Source organism: Diabrotica virgifera, chromosome 1 (assembly GCF_917563875.1).
Source record: "Diabrotica virgifera virgifera chromosome 1, PGI_DIABVI_V3a".
NCBI classification, from domain to species: domain Eukaryota; kingdom Metazoa; phylum Arthropoda; class Insecta; order Coleoptera; family Chrysomelidae; genus Diabrotica; species Diabrotica virgifera.
Genome location: NC_065443.1, coordinates 104,884,047 through 104,901,218, shown reverse-complemented (window position 1 = coordinate 104,901,218; position 17,172 = coordinate 104,884,047). Strand labels below are relative to the sequence as shown.

General features: G+C 31.7%; 2 protein-coding genes across 11 annotated transcripts in view; one reads left to right on the top strand and one right to left on the bottom strand.

Annotated features, from left to right (window-relative positions):
* Positions 1-17,172, top strand: part of LOC114325330 (probable beta-hexosaminidase fdl) — a 430,895-nt gene that overhangs the window by 134,263 nt on the left and 279,460 nt on the right. The gene's annotated exons all lie outside the window — the stretch shown is intronic.
* The window catches only part of LOC114325334 (uncharacterized), a 134,558-nt gene continuing 122,929 nt past the window's right edge, over positions 5,544-17,172 (bottom strand). Inside the window, exon 5 of the mRNA XM_028273384.2 lies at positions 5,544-8,046. Within this exon, the coding sequence (XP_028129185.1) occupies positions 7,864-8,046 (183 nt within the window). The 3' untranslated portion in view covers positions 5,544-7,863. The remainder of the gene's footprint in view (positions 8,047-17,172) is intronic.

Below are 17,172 nucleotides of genomic sequence, written 5' to 3'. Positions count from 1 at the left end.
ATCAAAGATATTGTAGAAGGAAAACGATACATTTAAATTCTGATGGATGAAGGGTTAAAATATACTTGTTATTTTTTCTTAAAATACATTAGTCATAAATTTTTTTGCATCATATCTCGCTTAGTTTGAATGTAATCGACATTTTTGCTCATTTTAAAGGTCTTTTCAAGCACTACAAAAGGTATTGGTAGCATTATACGCCTAAAATCGACCGCTTCTCTGTTATTTGAACCGATCTGAAGTTAAATACACCGATTTGAGCATGCACCAAGAAAACAAACTCGTTTCACCTACCAGAACTCTTTGTTATGATAACTAGAAGATTTATGAAGGAACCAATCTCTTTGTTTTTTTTTATAAGCTATAAAAATGTTTTATATATTTTTTTAGTTACATGCACAGTTTTTAGGGTATTCGCAAAAGACGGTCCGAAAAGGTGTCATTTTTCAATGAAAATGGCCAATTTTCAACCACGAATAACTCAAACACTATTGAGTTTTCAAAAAAAATGTAGCACAGTTTTTGCTTAGAATTAGGTTTGATCAAAAAATTTCCACCCCTTGAAGCGGTGCGAACCGCCCCCATGAGAAAAGCGCTATAGTATATAGGGTGGACTTTGTTTCTTGAGCTGTTCCCTACTTACTGTGAAATATCAAGGAAATCAGTCTACTAGGATGGAATTCGGAGTCAAATACCCTCATTGACTGCCCTAAGAGACTAAAAAGAATTGCTTTCAGCTTCTAATTATTATACATATACAATATCATATTATTTGTTTATACTATTCTATAATACATGGTTAACATTTAACAAAGTTTCTAGAGCTAATCAATTCCGATTTACAAATCTCATTTTATTAATGAGTAATAACGATATAAAATAAGTAAAAAATAGCAAAAAAGATAGTGCCCCTATTGTTTACATTTAAATAATTACCTGTTGACATTTTAGGTTCTGTTAATACAAATTTTGTACCCTCTAAAGCTCTTGGCACTTGTATGTTGTATTTTTGAGTTAGGTTGTAGTTTCTCTTTTTAATAACTAAATGTAAATTCACCTTTTCTAATACTATTCATCTTAATATTGAAGATTATGATTTTGTTTTGATTCAATTCGAGCCTCTTGCCATCTCCTGCCACGTGTTTCTAGGTTTACCCGTTATCAAAGAGGCTTTACAAAAGACTGAGTTGAACCAAAACGCACAGACTCGTTGGTAAATATATTTAAATATTCTGCCAACGTATGCCTTTGGCGACCTGAAAATTCTGTTTGAAGATTCTGTTACGAGATCATATCGTCGCTGATTTGCAAAAAGGGGCCAAGTAACATTTTTATATTTTTACTAACTGGAACTTAGTTCCTTTTTACAAAACCAGTTTAAAAAAAATATGTTACTTGGCACCGAAAAATTATGAGACTATCTCAACAACAATAAGTAATTCACTTGACCCCTTTTTACAGAATAGGTAGAACCTTCGTACGTATGATTTTTGCACATAACTCCTCTTTTGAATAAAATGTCACTTGGCACCTTTTTGCAAATCAGCGACGATATATAACATACTAAAAACTATTATTTAAAGCCCTTTCGTGTTCTGCTATACGTTTGTTAATAAAGGTTCTGCCAGTTTCACCAAGGTAAATTTTTGAACAGTCACCGCATACAAGTTTCTATACAACACTGTGTTTTTCTTTTGGCTTTTGTTGTTCTTAATATACTGGAAACGAATAGAACTCGAATTGAGTGTCTCTTGTTGTAATGTTACAAATTTTAACTCAGCTTTTGCTAAATACTATTTTGTTCAATGGTAATACTTATGAAATAGGCTAAAAAAATGCAAGCTTTTGCCACTTCACGCGCACTATCGTTTCTCGTATCCCCTCCAAGAATTTGTACAGAGCGAATAGAATAAAAAACAACGGAACACTATGTGCACTTATTAGAGATCATCTTAAATGATTATGCCAACAGGTAATTTTTTAGTTTAAGTTAATTACATATTTATTATACAACTCATTTCTATTGTATACAAAATTATTTTTAAAACCATTAGTTGTATTTTTACCAGTAAATTTAGAATAAAACATAGCTCCACCCAACCTACGCCGCTAACATGCATTGGTTAAAGAATACAATAAAATTATGGATAATCGTCAACTTTTAGTCCACAACGACATTCTTGTTATTCTTGGAAACCGTCTGGGATCCAAGTTACATCCTCTGAAATCCGTTCAAGCTCTACATGTGACGAAAACCGTTATAGAAAATTGCAGATCTTTTTTAACACATGCTTAGGTATAAAGTATTCATATTTTTTTGCCGAATACCGTCAGAAATGAAGATCAGGGGCCTGATTCTAATTCATTTCGATGTCGCAATTTAATTCCGGTTCCGCCATGACAGATGTAATTTATAGCGATTTTTATTCATTTCGATATTAGTTCCAACTGGGGATATTAACGTTGTCATTTTGACACTGCTCAGAATTTGGGTTGGTTCTCCTGTTTATTGGATTTATTGGCTATGCAACCACCGCAACGTTTGTGGATAGTCTGGGCATATTATCGAAAAAATGTCATTTTGGGAAAAGTTATTTACCAGCTATTTTATTGCTAAAATCGAATCTTAAGATTGCATATTTTAGTAATATGAGGTATGACAAGTCCGCAGAAAGTGTGCTATTTTATTTATAAACAAATTAGCACTCCTAAATCTTCTTTTTTTTTTCAATTAATGCTCTGTAACTCCCAAGATTTTTCCTTTAAACCAAAAACACTTCAATTCACCGCAATTTAGTTCTACACAAAGTTATTTTTTTTTTTCGATTTCCTTCAACAAAAATTTTACTCGGAAAATCCGAATTTTTCCAAAAAAATCTGCAATTTTTAATTAAAATTTTAGGAAAGTAATTATTTATCAATAATTAAATAAATTGGTGACATGAAAGATTTGTTATACCCTCGGTTATACCTAGTAGATTATGTATCAGGAGGCCGGTGACAATCTGACCAATAGTTAAGCAATAATTAAAATGTTAATTAAAAAATTTCGGTCGAAATAATAACCAGAAAGATTATGATACACCAGAATAACTATGATTTTTGCTTAAAAAACTCTATATCTATTCAACGTGAAACAACGAGGTTAATGAACTGAATGAAGGGTATGACATTGTAAAATTTGTGAAAAGTCAAAGACTGTCATGGCTGGGACATGTTCAGCGACAAGAAGACATGAAAACGACAAAGAAGATGTTACAGTGAAAGCCGGTAGGAAGGCGGAAGATAGGAAGGCCCAGGACGAGATGGTTGGATGACGTGGAAGGCGACCTGAAAACCATGAATATAAGAAAATGGAGGAGAAGCACACAAGAGAGATCTGAATGGAAGGTTATAACCAGACAGGCAAAGACCCATCCAGGATTATGATGTCAAAATAAGAAGAATCTGTTCAACGTACTTTACAGAATTGAAATTGGACTATTTGAGCGGTCTCAGGAATGTTATAAAGAAACAATTTTTTGGCTTAAAAACAAATGGAACCCCTCAGAAAATATCAGATTAAATTAAATTAAGTTAACGCTCTTGAAAAGGGCACGGCTTCTTCTTCGAATTGAGTGGTTCTAGGTATAACCGGTCAAATTTTACCGGCATTTGCGACAGAGTTATAACCAACAGGATTTCAATCTTTGAACCATTAGCTTTTGATTCCCGTACTCTTTGTACATACAAATTTTCATATCTTCAAGACACTCATAACAAAAAAGATTTATGTCACTAAGTTATTTGATTATTAATAAATAATTACTTGTGCAGTAAAATCTATGTGCAGAAACAAATAATTACAGTGAATTTTTATGTGAGTGTTCTTGGTTTAACGTTAAAATCTTCTGAGTTACAGAGCAATAATTAAAAAAAAGATTTCGGAGCGCTAATCTGTTTATAAACCAAATAGCACACTTTCTGCGGACTTTGCATAGATATATTACTAATACATGAACTCTTAAGATTCCAGCATGTCCAGCAATAAAATAGCTGGTACATAATTTTCCTTGTTTTATACTAATTTTCCCAGATTATTACCTTACATCTTTCATTGTGGAAATTCTCAATTATTATATTTATTATATTTCTAATTTAATACTATTCTATCTAATTCCTCCAAAACCAGCAAATTTCCATAAAACACAGCAATATTAATACCTTTTGCTTTACTTGCAAAAAACAAACAAAACACATCTCCTAAACTAAACCAAACCTCGCTTTCGGCCAGTCATTCATGTCCGTGTCACAATAATTTCGACTCGAAATTATATCAACCACTTTTTTGAAGTCGCAATTAATTTCGATAAGTCGCTATTTTGTGACATCATTTCGTTAGTTCAACTAAAATCCACAAGGCTCGCACAGTCGCATTTCAACGTTGCCATATTGATTGCGACTTGTTTTGAGTCGAAATTAATATAAAAAATTTCCTTATTGCGATTCTTTTATTGGGTATCATCATCATCATTGGCTCTACAACCTATGGTGGGTCTTGGACTTTTCCAGAATCATCTTCCATTCCTTCCTATCCTTCGCCTTGGTTTTCCAATTTTGTACTCCTAACACTCGCAAGTCATCTTCCACCTGGTCCTTAAATCTTCTCTGGGACTGCCTCTTCTCCTCACTCCATCCGGTCTCTGGCTATAAAAAATGTGTTTCGACGGCTCCACCTCAATCATCCTCTCTAAGTGGACTAGTCACCGTAGCCTGTTTATTTTGATAGATCTACCAATACTAGGCTCACTATAAAAATGGTGAAGCTCAAAGTTATAGCGTCTACACCATAATCCGTTTTCCTGCACGCCTTTATTCGCTCCGTGCGTGACCATGGTGGGGATACACGAAACTATGCCAGCGCCCGTATCGGCGAAATATGACAACTTTGGCGAATAATAGAATGATTGAATAATAATTTTTATCAATAGATATTTCGCTTACCTTATTATTACCGTTGTGATTTTTATTATTTACACTAAGTATCAAAATTAACGCACCACCTTAAAAATGGGACATTTTTGATGTCTCGTATATCCTAAACCTTTTGGCCGATTTGAGTGATTTTTTTAGCATTTTATAGCTTTATTCTTCAAGAATATCGAAGAATAATATTATTGTTAAAGAGGTAAGTGTCATTGTATACCGGGTGTAACAATGATAGTGTGTTTTTTCCTCAAAGTTTGAAACACTCTGTGGAATATTCTGGCGTATACAAAATATTGAAATTAAAATTCAACTGTATCCTTAGACTTTCTTAACATTTTGCTTTTTGCCTCCTTCGCTTATGTTGGATAATAAAACAGTTAGGTATTTTAATAACTAACAATGTTAGTCATCAATACGGGGTGTTTCTAAATAAGTGCGACAAACATTAAGGGGTAATTCTGCATGAAAAAATAATGACCGTTTGCTTTATAAACATATGTCTGTAAATGTTTTGTTTCCGAGATACGGGATGTTGAATTTTTTCTTACAAACTGACGATTTATTTATTGCTCTAGAACTGGTGGAGATATGCAAACGAAATTTGATAGGATTTAAGAGGTAGTTATTGCGCATTTTTGACATACAATTAAGAATCTTATATTCATCATTGGCGTGCATACGGGTATAAACATTTTAGATACATCCCGTATGCACGCCAGTAGTGAATATAAAATTCTTATTTGTATGTCAAAAAATGCGCAATAACTACCTCTTAGAACCTAACAAATTTCATTTGCATATCTTAACCGGTTTTAGAGTAATAAATAAATCGTCAGTTTGTAAAAAAAATTCAACATCCCGTATCTAGGAAACGAAGCATTTGTGGACATATGTTTATAAAGCAAACGGTCATTATTTCTTCATGCAGAATTATCCCTTAACGTTTGTCGCACTTGTTGTTAAAGTGCCTAACTTTTTTCTTATCCCACATAAGCGAATGAATCAAAAAGCAAAATGTTAAGAAAGCCAAGGCTACAGTTGAGTATTAATTTCAATATTTTATATACGCTAGAATATTCCACAGGGTGTTCCAAACTTTGAGGAAAAAACACACTATCATTGTTACACCCGGTATACAATGACACTTACCTTTTTAGCAATAATATTATTACATCGATATTCTGGAAGAATAAATCTATAATATACTAAAAAAATCAGTAAAATCGCACAACAGGTTTAGGAAATACGAGACATCAAAAATGTCCCATTTTTAAGGTGGTGCGTTAATTTTGATGCTTAGTGTACCTATATTTATATTTTCATACTGACTTTATTTCCTTCCCCGATCTGGTGGTATATTCCTATCATCATCTAAGTTTTTGATGTTAAAAGTTTCTTTAATCCATAATATGCCTTTTTTGCTAGATATACACGTCTGGTAATATCTGCAGATACTGTATTACTTGATATGTGAGCCTAGATATACGAACTCTCTTGCTCTTTCGAAAATATGTATGTTATGTTCCAATCATTAGATCTTCAGGTTCTTCTACTTGATCATTCTTTGCTACCTTCATATACTTAGTTTTATTGGTGTTAACTTGTAGCTCCATTCTATTTGCTGCTGCTTCCAATGCCGTGAACTGTTGAACCAGGGGCCTGATTCTAATTAATTTTGATATTGCAATTTAATTTCGACTCCGCCATGATGGTCGCAATTTATAGCGATTCTTCTTCATTTCGATATTAGTTACAACTGGAGATATTAACGTTATCATTTTGACACTGCTCAAAATTTGGGTTGGCGCTCCGATTTATTGGATTTATTGGCTACGCAACCACCGCAACATTTGTTGATAGTCTGGGAAAATTATCGAAAAAATGCCATTTTTGGGAAAAGTTATTTACCATCTATTTTATTGCTAAAATCGAATCTTAAGATTGCATATATTAGTAATATGAGGTATGACAAGTCCGCAGAAAGTGTGTTATTTTATTTATAAACAAATAAGCACTCCTAAATCTTCTTTTTTTTTAATTACTGCACTGTAACTCCTAAGATTTTTCCTTAAAAAAAAATAGTCATATAAAAATTCACCGTAATTTAGTTCTGCACAAAGTTATTGTTTTCCGATTTCCTTCAACAAAAAATTCCTCCAAAACCAGCAAATTTTCATAAAACCCACAAACCCAGCCATATTAATACCTTTTGGTTTAGTTTTCTTTGCAAGAAACAAAGAAAACACATATCCTAAACTAAACCTAACCTCGCTTTCGGCCATTCATTCATGTCCTTGTCACAATAATTTCGACTCGAAATTATAATATCAACAACTTTTTTGGAGTCGCAATTAATTTCGATAAGTCGCTATTTAATGACATCCTTTCGTTAGTTCAACTAAAATCCACAAGTATCGCGCAGTCGCATTTCAACGTCGCCATATTGATTGCGGCTTGTTTTGAGTCGAAATTTGAATTAGAATCAGGGCTCAGGTCCGCCTTTCGTTTTATAGGGTATAAAAGGTATACATTGATGAAAATCAAAATATGTAAAAAAATTAATGAATTAATTTTACGAAACGTGGCATAATACAAGACAATGCAACACAATTTGTTAGTCATCCTTTCGTAGTATACATGTACCAGGTATCTAAGCGGCTCATTAATATTTAGATCAGCGGGATGCTGTTGTTCGATGTGTGAAATTACATAAACAAGGGATTATTTCAAAAACAGGTACATCCTTGTTTATGGATTTCCACACCTCCAACAATAGAACCCCGCTGAGCTGAATATTGATTAGTCTCTTAGATAGCTGGTATTACTTTAACAGTACTTTTACTGGTGTAAATACAACTATAGGTTAGTGTTTTGGTCCAACATTTGTCATTACAGTTACGATTTAAATCCGTTTAACTGTTTCACTGCAGTCTCGTAACTTGGTAGGCCAGTCTCGTCTTCTTTGGTATTCTGTTGATCCTTACTGTTTACAGGGACTACAACAGCTTCATAAGCTGGGGGTGGGCCGGGCGTTGGGGGTCGATGGATTTCGTTGCACAGGTCTTCTGACACCAGCCACTAAAAAATTAGTTGAATGAAAATTAATAGTTCTTAAACGTTATCGTTAAACATTTTTATGCATTATTTTTTAAGTAAACAAAAATATCAATATTTACAATCTTCTAAATGGAAATAATAACTGCAAAGGATACCGCACACATTTTATGGAAAATGTAATGGCCACTCAAATGCAATAAAATTTACATTATTAGATTCGTCTTGAAATTGCAATCATTTCATATCATTGCGCAACGCTGAATTTTGAGGACATTGATATCTGCAGGTATAAGGCCCAAAGCAGACGGGCTACTCTGTGGATCCACAAAGCAGCTTCCGATGATTTACCGTGGGTTCTTATGTGAAGTGGACGTCGCACCCCAGACGAGCGACTGTGGCCAGCCACAGTCGTCGAGCCTCACTGCTAGTGGCGTCCACTAGTGGCAAACGTCATTCAGACGGACCGCTTTTGTAGCTGCCGCAGATGTTTACGACAATTTATAGGGTGAGCACCTAAAATGAATTTCGATTCGGAACGGTTTTTGATTGAAGTGCAAAACAGACCGAATATATGTGATACAAGAACCCGAGGGCATATTTATAGGGCATTAAAAGGAAAAGCGTGGGACGTCATCTTTGAATTATTTGTTTCTGATTTTAAAGAAGGTAGCCCTATCGAAAAGAATAAATCCCATAAGCAATGTTTTCTCTGTTTATATTTACATTTTATTATACATTGGTTGCATTTGAACTGAACAAAACAAATACTTACAATCTTGTTTGTTTATTTATGTTAAATAGTGGGGCCCCATCCTAGGTCAAAAAAGGTTTCACTTCCTTCTATTTCCAAAATCTCCTTTCATACTAATCATTTACTCTACAACCCCCTTGATTACATCAACACAACTAATTCACCCTTTGCCATTTTCTCACCCTACTTTTCCCTTCATAAATCATTGACCTTATCTATTTGTCTATTTGCCGCTTGGGTCTTTACTTCGTTCATTGGTCTTTTCCAAAATGTTTTTGCTTCGCTATTCATTTAATTCTTCTTTTTCATACAGGTCCTCTTTCCTTTTTATTTTTCTTTTTCTTTTTATTTTCATTTTATTTTTTCTTACAAATTCAAAATTTTAATCTGCTACATTTAACTTTCTAGCCACTCTAATATTTAACTTAAACACAGTTTGTGTCTAGTGCTTCCTGCTGACACACTTCTTTTGAATCTTTTGTTCATTTACATATTTATCAACTTCGTTTTAATTTAACAATTCAAATAATTCCATTTTCTTTTCTATGCATAATGTTATAATATTTCCTATATTTTTGACTATAACTAACACATTTTCACATTCCGTCAATTATTTATATTTTCACCTAACAATCTTATATCAGTTACCTCAATTCTCACCAATTTTTTAAATAGTTAATTTCATACAGAATCAATACCATACTAGACTTATACAACCAACATTACAGTTAACAAATTTACATTTCTATACACACTAAACAACTTCTGTATCTCTTCAACGTTTTAACTTTCACCCCCAAGGCTATATACAACAATTTTTAACTTTCATTAACCAATAATTCAATCTTACATTTTGTTTTCATTACCATATTTTATTATGACAATAATTTCGATCAAATTTAATTTTATAGTCAAGTTTATAGTAATGGTTGTAATATTTTTTAAAAAATAGTAAATTTAAATTATAATATTAAAAATTAAAATTCCAACACAATCTTAAACTTAAATTTCCGTAACCACATTGGATCTTGACCTTGGTTAATACCTTAAAAATTCTCTTTCCTGGATGTCAATTTTACTGACATTTGAAGTATTTCAACTTCCTTCTAAATCATTGACAGACTAAACGTAGTTCAATGTAGACCTATTCATAATAAAAAAAAATCTCTTAATTAATGGAGTAGAGCATCATGTACCTAGTACTAATCCGTTGGCAAAATTCGTAGTAAGCCAAATTGTTTAACAAATTTTACCATGTAGTTAGAACATACATCTTGACCAGTGTTTGGCATTGTGGCTATTTAGCAAGGACAGAGAGTAAGTAATCGTAACCACACTTTTCAATTTTTAACATTCAAAATTTCACCCTTTTCAATTTTACTAAGTGAGGTTACTTACTTTTAGGTTCACTGATGATGGACTGATAAGTCCGAAAACGTTTTGAACGTAATCCGTTTGGAGTTTTAAAAATTTTTAGAATTCTTATTAAATATACCAACTACACTAGGGAGTTTTACTTCATGTTAATTTTATTTAAAAAAGGTTTTATTGTTTGTTGTTGAAAACAAAACGATAAGATATCAGTTAAAAGGGGGTTGCAAGCTAACATGTTTTTCACGTTCACTAAGTTGTCAGGTCAGGTTGTATCAAACTATTTTACGCCTGTAGGATACCAGATGTACTAGTTGATTTTCTATGTGCTTCTTTCTGTGATATAGCTGTTTTTGTCTGGTTCTTCTTAATTCCATTTATGGAGTTTATTGGTATTTTTTCAAAAGCGTGGAAATTTTATAAAATATTTAAAACTGTGGACATTACAAACACTGATGTTGACGAACACACTATTTAAAAAAATATTAGCCGGCAAGTTTCTAATCATTTAATTAAACTTGCTGTTTTTTCTCACCCATTACATTAAACGCCGCACCCTTCCAAACGATCCACTTCGCAGCGTAGTCGCCGGCGCTAGAAAATCGCTTGTTTCAACTACTCTGTGGATCCACAGAGTAGCGCTGCAGAGTGGCCCGTCTGGTTTGGCCCTTAAGGTTGTATATGTAGTACCTCTAATCGGCTTAGTTCACGCTGGGTTTAGCTGTTTTCAATGGCAACTAGACAAAAATGTGGTTTCTATAAACTTTAATTCGCAGTTAATAATCAAAATTCAGAGTTGACGCAATGATATGAAATGATTGTTGAAATCGAGACGAATCTTTATGGCAAACTTTATTGTATCTGAGTGACATTACATAATATTCCATAAGATGCCGTGTCCTTTCTTTTCTTCCCAACAATTTTTTAATTAACGGGTTGGAACTCTTTTATTCAAGCGTTTGATAATTTCTTGACTTTTTTAGCCTCATCTCTTCAAATTGTTATCTTATTTCTTTAGTAAATAATACTCAATATTGACATAAGGTACAGGTAAAATCAAAATGGCTCGATAAGAACTAAATAAACTGAATTATAAGTTCAGAATAATGGGATGCCATTTTCTATTTTTATATGCGATATTTATAGTCTTTGTTGATGTTTATTTAGGCAATCACTTATAAATATTGTTCACAAATGTTGTTCTGAAGCTATTTCCTTGTGGCATTTTTATGATTAATTATTTATATGGGAAATAAGCCACAATTAAAATGAAAAAAATAATTTTATTAACGTTTCGACGCCCAAATCGGGTGCCGTTGTCAAAATACAAAATATTACTAAAATAAACAAAAGTGTTGTTGCTAAGCAAAAAAATTCTTCTAATAATTTATTTAATCTCACTCATTTATATTGGCAATTCAGACATATATTATACATTTTAAAGTAGAAGACTTTAAAATGATATTGCCAATATTTATGAGTTGCGTTCCTGGGACGACTTACTGAAAGATAGTTCCTTCGATTACATGAAATCAACCCCAACTCAAGAATATCCGTCATAAAAAATTATAGCATGTGATCTGTCTTTAAAAAGACAACCAAATGCAACGACAGTAAAATTCTCGCGTTAGAGACTTCATAGTAAATCACAAGGGAAAAACCAGGAAAAACCTTGTGATACTATCCCGACATCGTAAGTATTTGGTCTTACATTAATTTACTCTCAAAAAATAATACCAAATTCTGACTTGTAACATGTTTAAATTATAAATAATAGATAAATATTATATAAATATAAATCTATTAATAATACTAGATATATAAGTAATACTAAAATATAAAATATAAATGAGTGAGATTAAATAAATTATTAGAAGAATTTTTTTGCTTAGCAACAACACTTGTGTTTATTTTAGTAGTATTTTGTATTTTGACAACGGCACCCGATTTGGGCGTCGAAACGTTAATAAAATTATTTTTTCATTTTAATTGTGGCTTATTTCCCATATAAATAATTAATCATTGTTCACAAAGTAATCGGAAATATGATTGTGAACGATTCCTCATTCATTTTTAGGAATTAAATAGATGTGTGTAGGAGGGTGACTTTTCTCTAAAAATGTTGAGTTATACTACAAGCTGAAACTTATTTTAATCGATAGATTATGAGACCAATATGTTATGTAGTCAAAACCATAGGAGAAACCTTGTTTGGATGAGAGTTATTTTAAGACTAAAATAATTAAAAAATCCATGAGGAAAATAAACTTCCTGTAGGTGGCTGTATACCAATAATCAGAAAAATACTAGATTTGTCGTAACAGGTATATTTTAAAATACCCTAAATAAGGGTCACAATAAAACAAAACGTATTTGGATTAAGAAATCCATCATCAGTGTTCTAAAACCCCTAAAATTAAGTATAACCTAATTAATTGAGAAAAAGTTAGAACATTGACAGAGGTTTTAAAAACAAGAGGCCCATACTTACAAAAAATAGCATGCCTGAGCCACCAAAATGTGTTGGGTAAAAACCCTTTAAATGTAAACGATTATGTTATGTTACATATTTATATAAAATATAAATGGTGTTCTAGACCTGCCTGGATGTTACCCAGGGCAACACAGGACTCTTCCCACGTGTTTGGAATTTTTTTGGAGAAAACCTCACATATTGGATTTCAATGGCCAACTGACAACTGACTTCAAGAGCAATCCAGAATGACGTTAAGAACTGGCAATGTAACCTAGTTGCATTATTATTTCAGCACTAACGTTTAAAGATTATTTTAATATTTGAGATTAAAATCAGTATCAAAATAGATGAATTTTTTTTAAATAATCCATTAATTAAGTAATTAAATAGGAAAATAAAATGTTTACGTTACCAGAAGTTATGCAGTCAAAAATACCAATAGTTGTTGTGTTAGTGGTATTTGTGTTAGTGGTATGATATCAATACAATTAGACAAATAATGTGAAAAGGCCTTATACGTATAGACGTCTAGGAACACAAAATTGTATGTAATGTATACATATGTGTACAAATCCAAGAGTATTGATTGAAGGGTAAATGTTTGATGACTGATAACTTGCCTAGAAGTGTAAAATGTAAAATAAAATCAATACTCTTGGATTTGTACACATATGTACACATTACATACAATTTTGTGTTCCTATACGTCTATACGTATAAGGCCTTTTCACATTATTTGTCTAATTGTATTGATATCATACCACTAACACAACAATTATTGGTATTGTTGACTGCATAACTTCTGGTAACGTAAACATTTTATTTTTCTATTTGATTACTTAATTAATGGATTATTTAAAAAAAAATTTCATCTATTTTCGAATAACTTTAACTCCAAATTTGATACTGTTTTTTATCTCAAATATTAAAATAACCTTCTGTAAACGTTGTGGCTGAAATAATAATACAACTAGGTTACATTGACAGTTCTTAACGTCATTCTGGGTTGCTCTTGAATTCAGTTGTCAGTTGGCCATTGAAATCCAATATGTAAGGTTTTCTCCAAAAAAATTCCAACCACGTGGGAAGAGTCCTGTGTTGCCCTGGGTAACATTCAGGCATATCTAAAACATCATTTAAATTTTATATAAATATGTAACATAACATAATCGTTTACATTTAAAGGGCTTTTACCCAACACATTTTGGTGGCTCAGGCATGCTATTTTTTGTAAGTATGGCCTCTTGTTTTTTTAAACCTCTGTCAATGTTTTAACTTTTTCTCAATTAATTAGGTTATACTTGATTTTAGGGCTTTACAACACTGATTATGAATTTCTTAATCCTAAAACGTTTTGTCTTATTGTGACCCTTATTTAGGATATTTTAAAATATACCTTTTACAACAAATCTAGTATTTTTACTAAAATGATTACTTCTGTAATTTTTTCGTAAAATGCTAAAAAGAGTAAAATGCAAACAAACAATGAAAAATGCAGAAAATAGCCAATTTTAGCGTTTTTGAGACCATTTTCCAAAAGGTTGGACATATAATATAAAAATGCAAAAAAAAATAAGATGAAAGCTTAAGTCAGGTAGTTTTAGAGTGTGCAATTTAATTTTGATTGTTTGTGGCATATCTAAATCAGCTTTAAAAAATCCATAAATAAATTGATATACCGTTATGTTTCGGGATGTATAGCCTTGACGAACGTTTGAACTTTAACGTTACAAACATGTTGATTATTTCTTATTTTAATTGAGAGAATATAATTCTACAACGTTACAGTAAAACGTTTATCACGGGAACCTGATTATTTATAACCATGTTTGAACGAAAAAAAAATGTATTTTACTTGAAACCAATGTATTCTTTCGTTTATAAGAAGCAGGTTCACGTGGTAAACTTTGCGTAAAATTTTTACTATAATATAGCATCATATTTTTATTATTTCGAATAAAAAAACATCGTAACACAATTGTGCCCCACAGCCCCACGTTGTGCGCCATGGTGCACAATGAACTACCACAGAAAATTGAAATACTATTGTAAAATAATATTTCACTTAACTACGATAGTCATCGTTTATGTTGGTCTAGCTTATTCTCTCAGGTTGTGAATACGTATTGTCTTGATTTATTATAATCATGTTTATTTTTCATTAAAAATATAAAATAAAGAAAATGATGTATTAAATTCATGACATATACAGTATGTCCCTGTAAGTTGTATCCATATGGAAAACTTTTTTATTATTAATTTTACGAAAAAAAGTCATTCTTTATAAAAATCTCTGCATGGTCCAAAACCTAAGATTCAACCATCAGATATCAAATTTTATGAATATTATACGAGGTATGTCAAAAAGTTTGAATTTCACTCAAGAGTAAAGTAGCTTTATTTTTCACACTATTGAAAATTGCTATTGTGAAAAGTTGTTTGGAATTAAAAACTATATTCTAATGTGCAATTACATCCTTCTAATTGAATTTTTTTTTTTTTTAATTATGGATAACTAACATTATTTTCAGTTATTTCAATTCTGATAACTCTTTTATTATTAATTTTACGAAAAAAAGTGATTCTTAATAAAAAGTTCTGCATGGTCTGAAACCTAAAATACAACCATCTTATGTCAAATTTTATCAATTTTATACAAGGTATGTCAAAAAATATGAATTTGGCTCAAGAGTAAAATACCTTTATTTTTCACAATATCGAAAATTGTTATTATGAAAAGTTACTAAGAATTAAAAACCATGTTTCAGTATGTAATTACATCCTTCTTATTGAAATATTTTGAACTATAAAGGTACTTTACTTTTGATCTAAATTTATCTTTTTTGACACACCTCGTATAAAATTTTTTAGACCATGCAGAACTTTTTATTATGAATCACTTTTTTCGTAAAATGAATATTAAAAGAGTTATTAGAATTAAAATTACTGAAAATAATGTTAGTTATCCATAATTTTAAAAAATTTTTTTTTTCAATTAGAATAATGTAATTGCATATTAGAATATAGTTTTTAATTCCAAACAACTTTTCAGGATAGCAATTTTCAATATTGTGAAAAATAAAACTTTACTCCTGAGTGAAATTCAAACTTTTTGACATACCTCGTATAATATTCATAAAATTTGATATCTGATGGTTGAAGTATAGGTTTTGGACCATGCAGAGCTTTTTATGAAGAATAACTTTTTTTCGTAAAATTAATAATAAAAAAGTTTTCCATATGGATACAACTTACAGGGACATACTGTATATTTATATATCTTGCCGAAAGCTAACAAATTGGATTATACGTGTGGCATTTTGTATTTGCCGGTAGCTTCTTGATGTCGTATGATACAGCTGTTGAATTGTCGGCCATAAAGCTCCGATGATGATCGCCACCTGGTCTAGTGTTGCAACTGCAGTTGATGGTTGTTGTTCAGTTGCTGCATCGTGATGATGTCGTCGGCTATGGAGGATTCAGGGATGTCACCCAAAAGGAGAGACGGGTATTTAATTCTCCAAATAACAATTACAACCTTAAATAGTTAAAATAGCCCTGCCACTTCCATAGAAGATTGATGTGGCCGAATGACGAGGATGAAGTGTCACTGTCATCGAAATGACAGCGAAGCTTAGAACATAAATGCCATAGGATAGAGTCAGATATTTCTATTACAAATGAAAAAAAATGCCTGCAGAAAAGAAACAGGGGGCGCCAACTAATTTTTAACGAAAACCAGTAAAAACCATAACAGAAGTTAAGAAATTAATGAATTGTTAAAAGAATTAGAATAAAATAATTATTTGAAAATAAAATAACAGAGATGTAACGTTTATAACGTTACAATCCCATTTCTGTTCATCACACAGAAAAAACGTTGTACTACCAACTTGACACATTATGTCTTAATCGTTCCCAAATTTTTCTCTTTACCACTCGCAAACTTCAAGTTACACCAACCGGATAATAGGACAATCAGATAAAATTTTAATTACAAACTCAAAAAATATATATCAAGTGAAGCGTCGGTCTCGAACTACATTCCGAATGTCATAAAGTTAACCTTTTAGGAAGTTTAAAGTTGCGCGGAGTTTCCTTACATTTCAAGTCGAAAACTTCGACGACGGAACTGTTGAAGTGGGGGAAAGAGGGGGCTGCAAGCGAATCTTTTAAATATTCAAGACTGTAAAGTCTTTATTTGTGACAAGTTTGCAGTTCTCCACTGGGAATATTTTCTGGAAAGTATACCGGTTTTATTATATGACCGTTCCGAGGGATATTTATAGACAAAATGGATATCTAGATAAACGTTGGGCTATTTATAAAAGTTTTATATATTTAAACACTTTGATATGCTGCATAATATGTCACTTGCTTTATTTTTTTGGGCTTTATATAGTACGTTGCAAATGAAAGCAATAAATTCATTATTTCGTAAGCTGGAGACTTAAAGAAAAATCCCGAAACAGGTCGATTTATCGAAAATTATTTTTAAATTGTGATTTTTTGGCATATATATCATGCTAGTGACGTCATCTATCTGAGC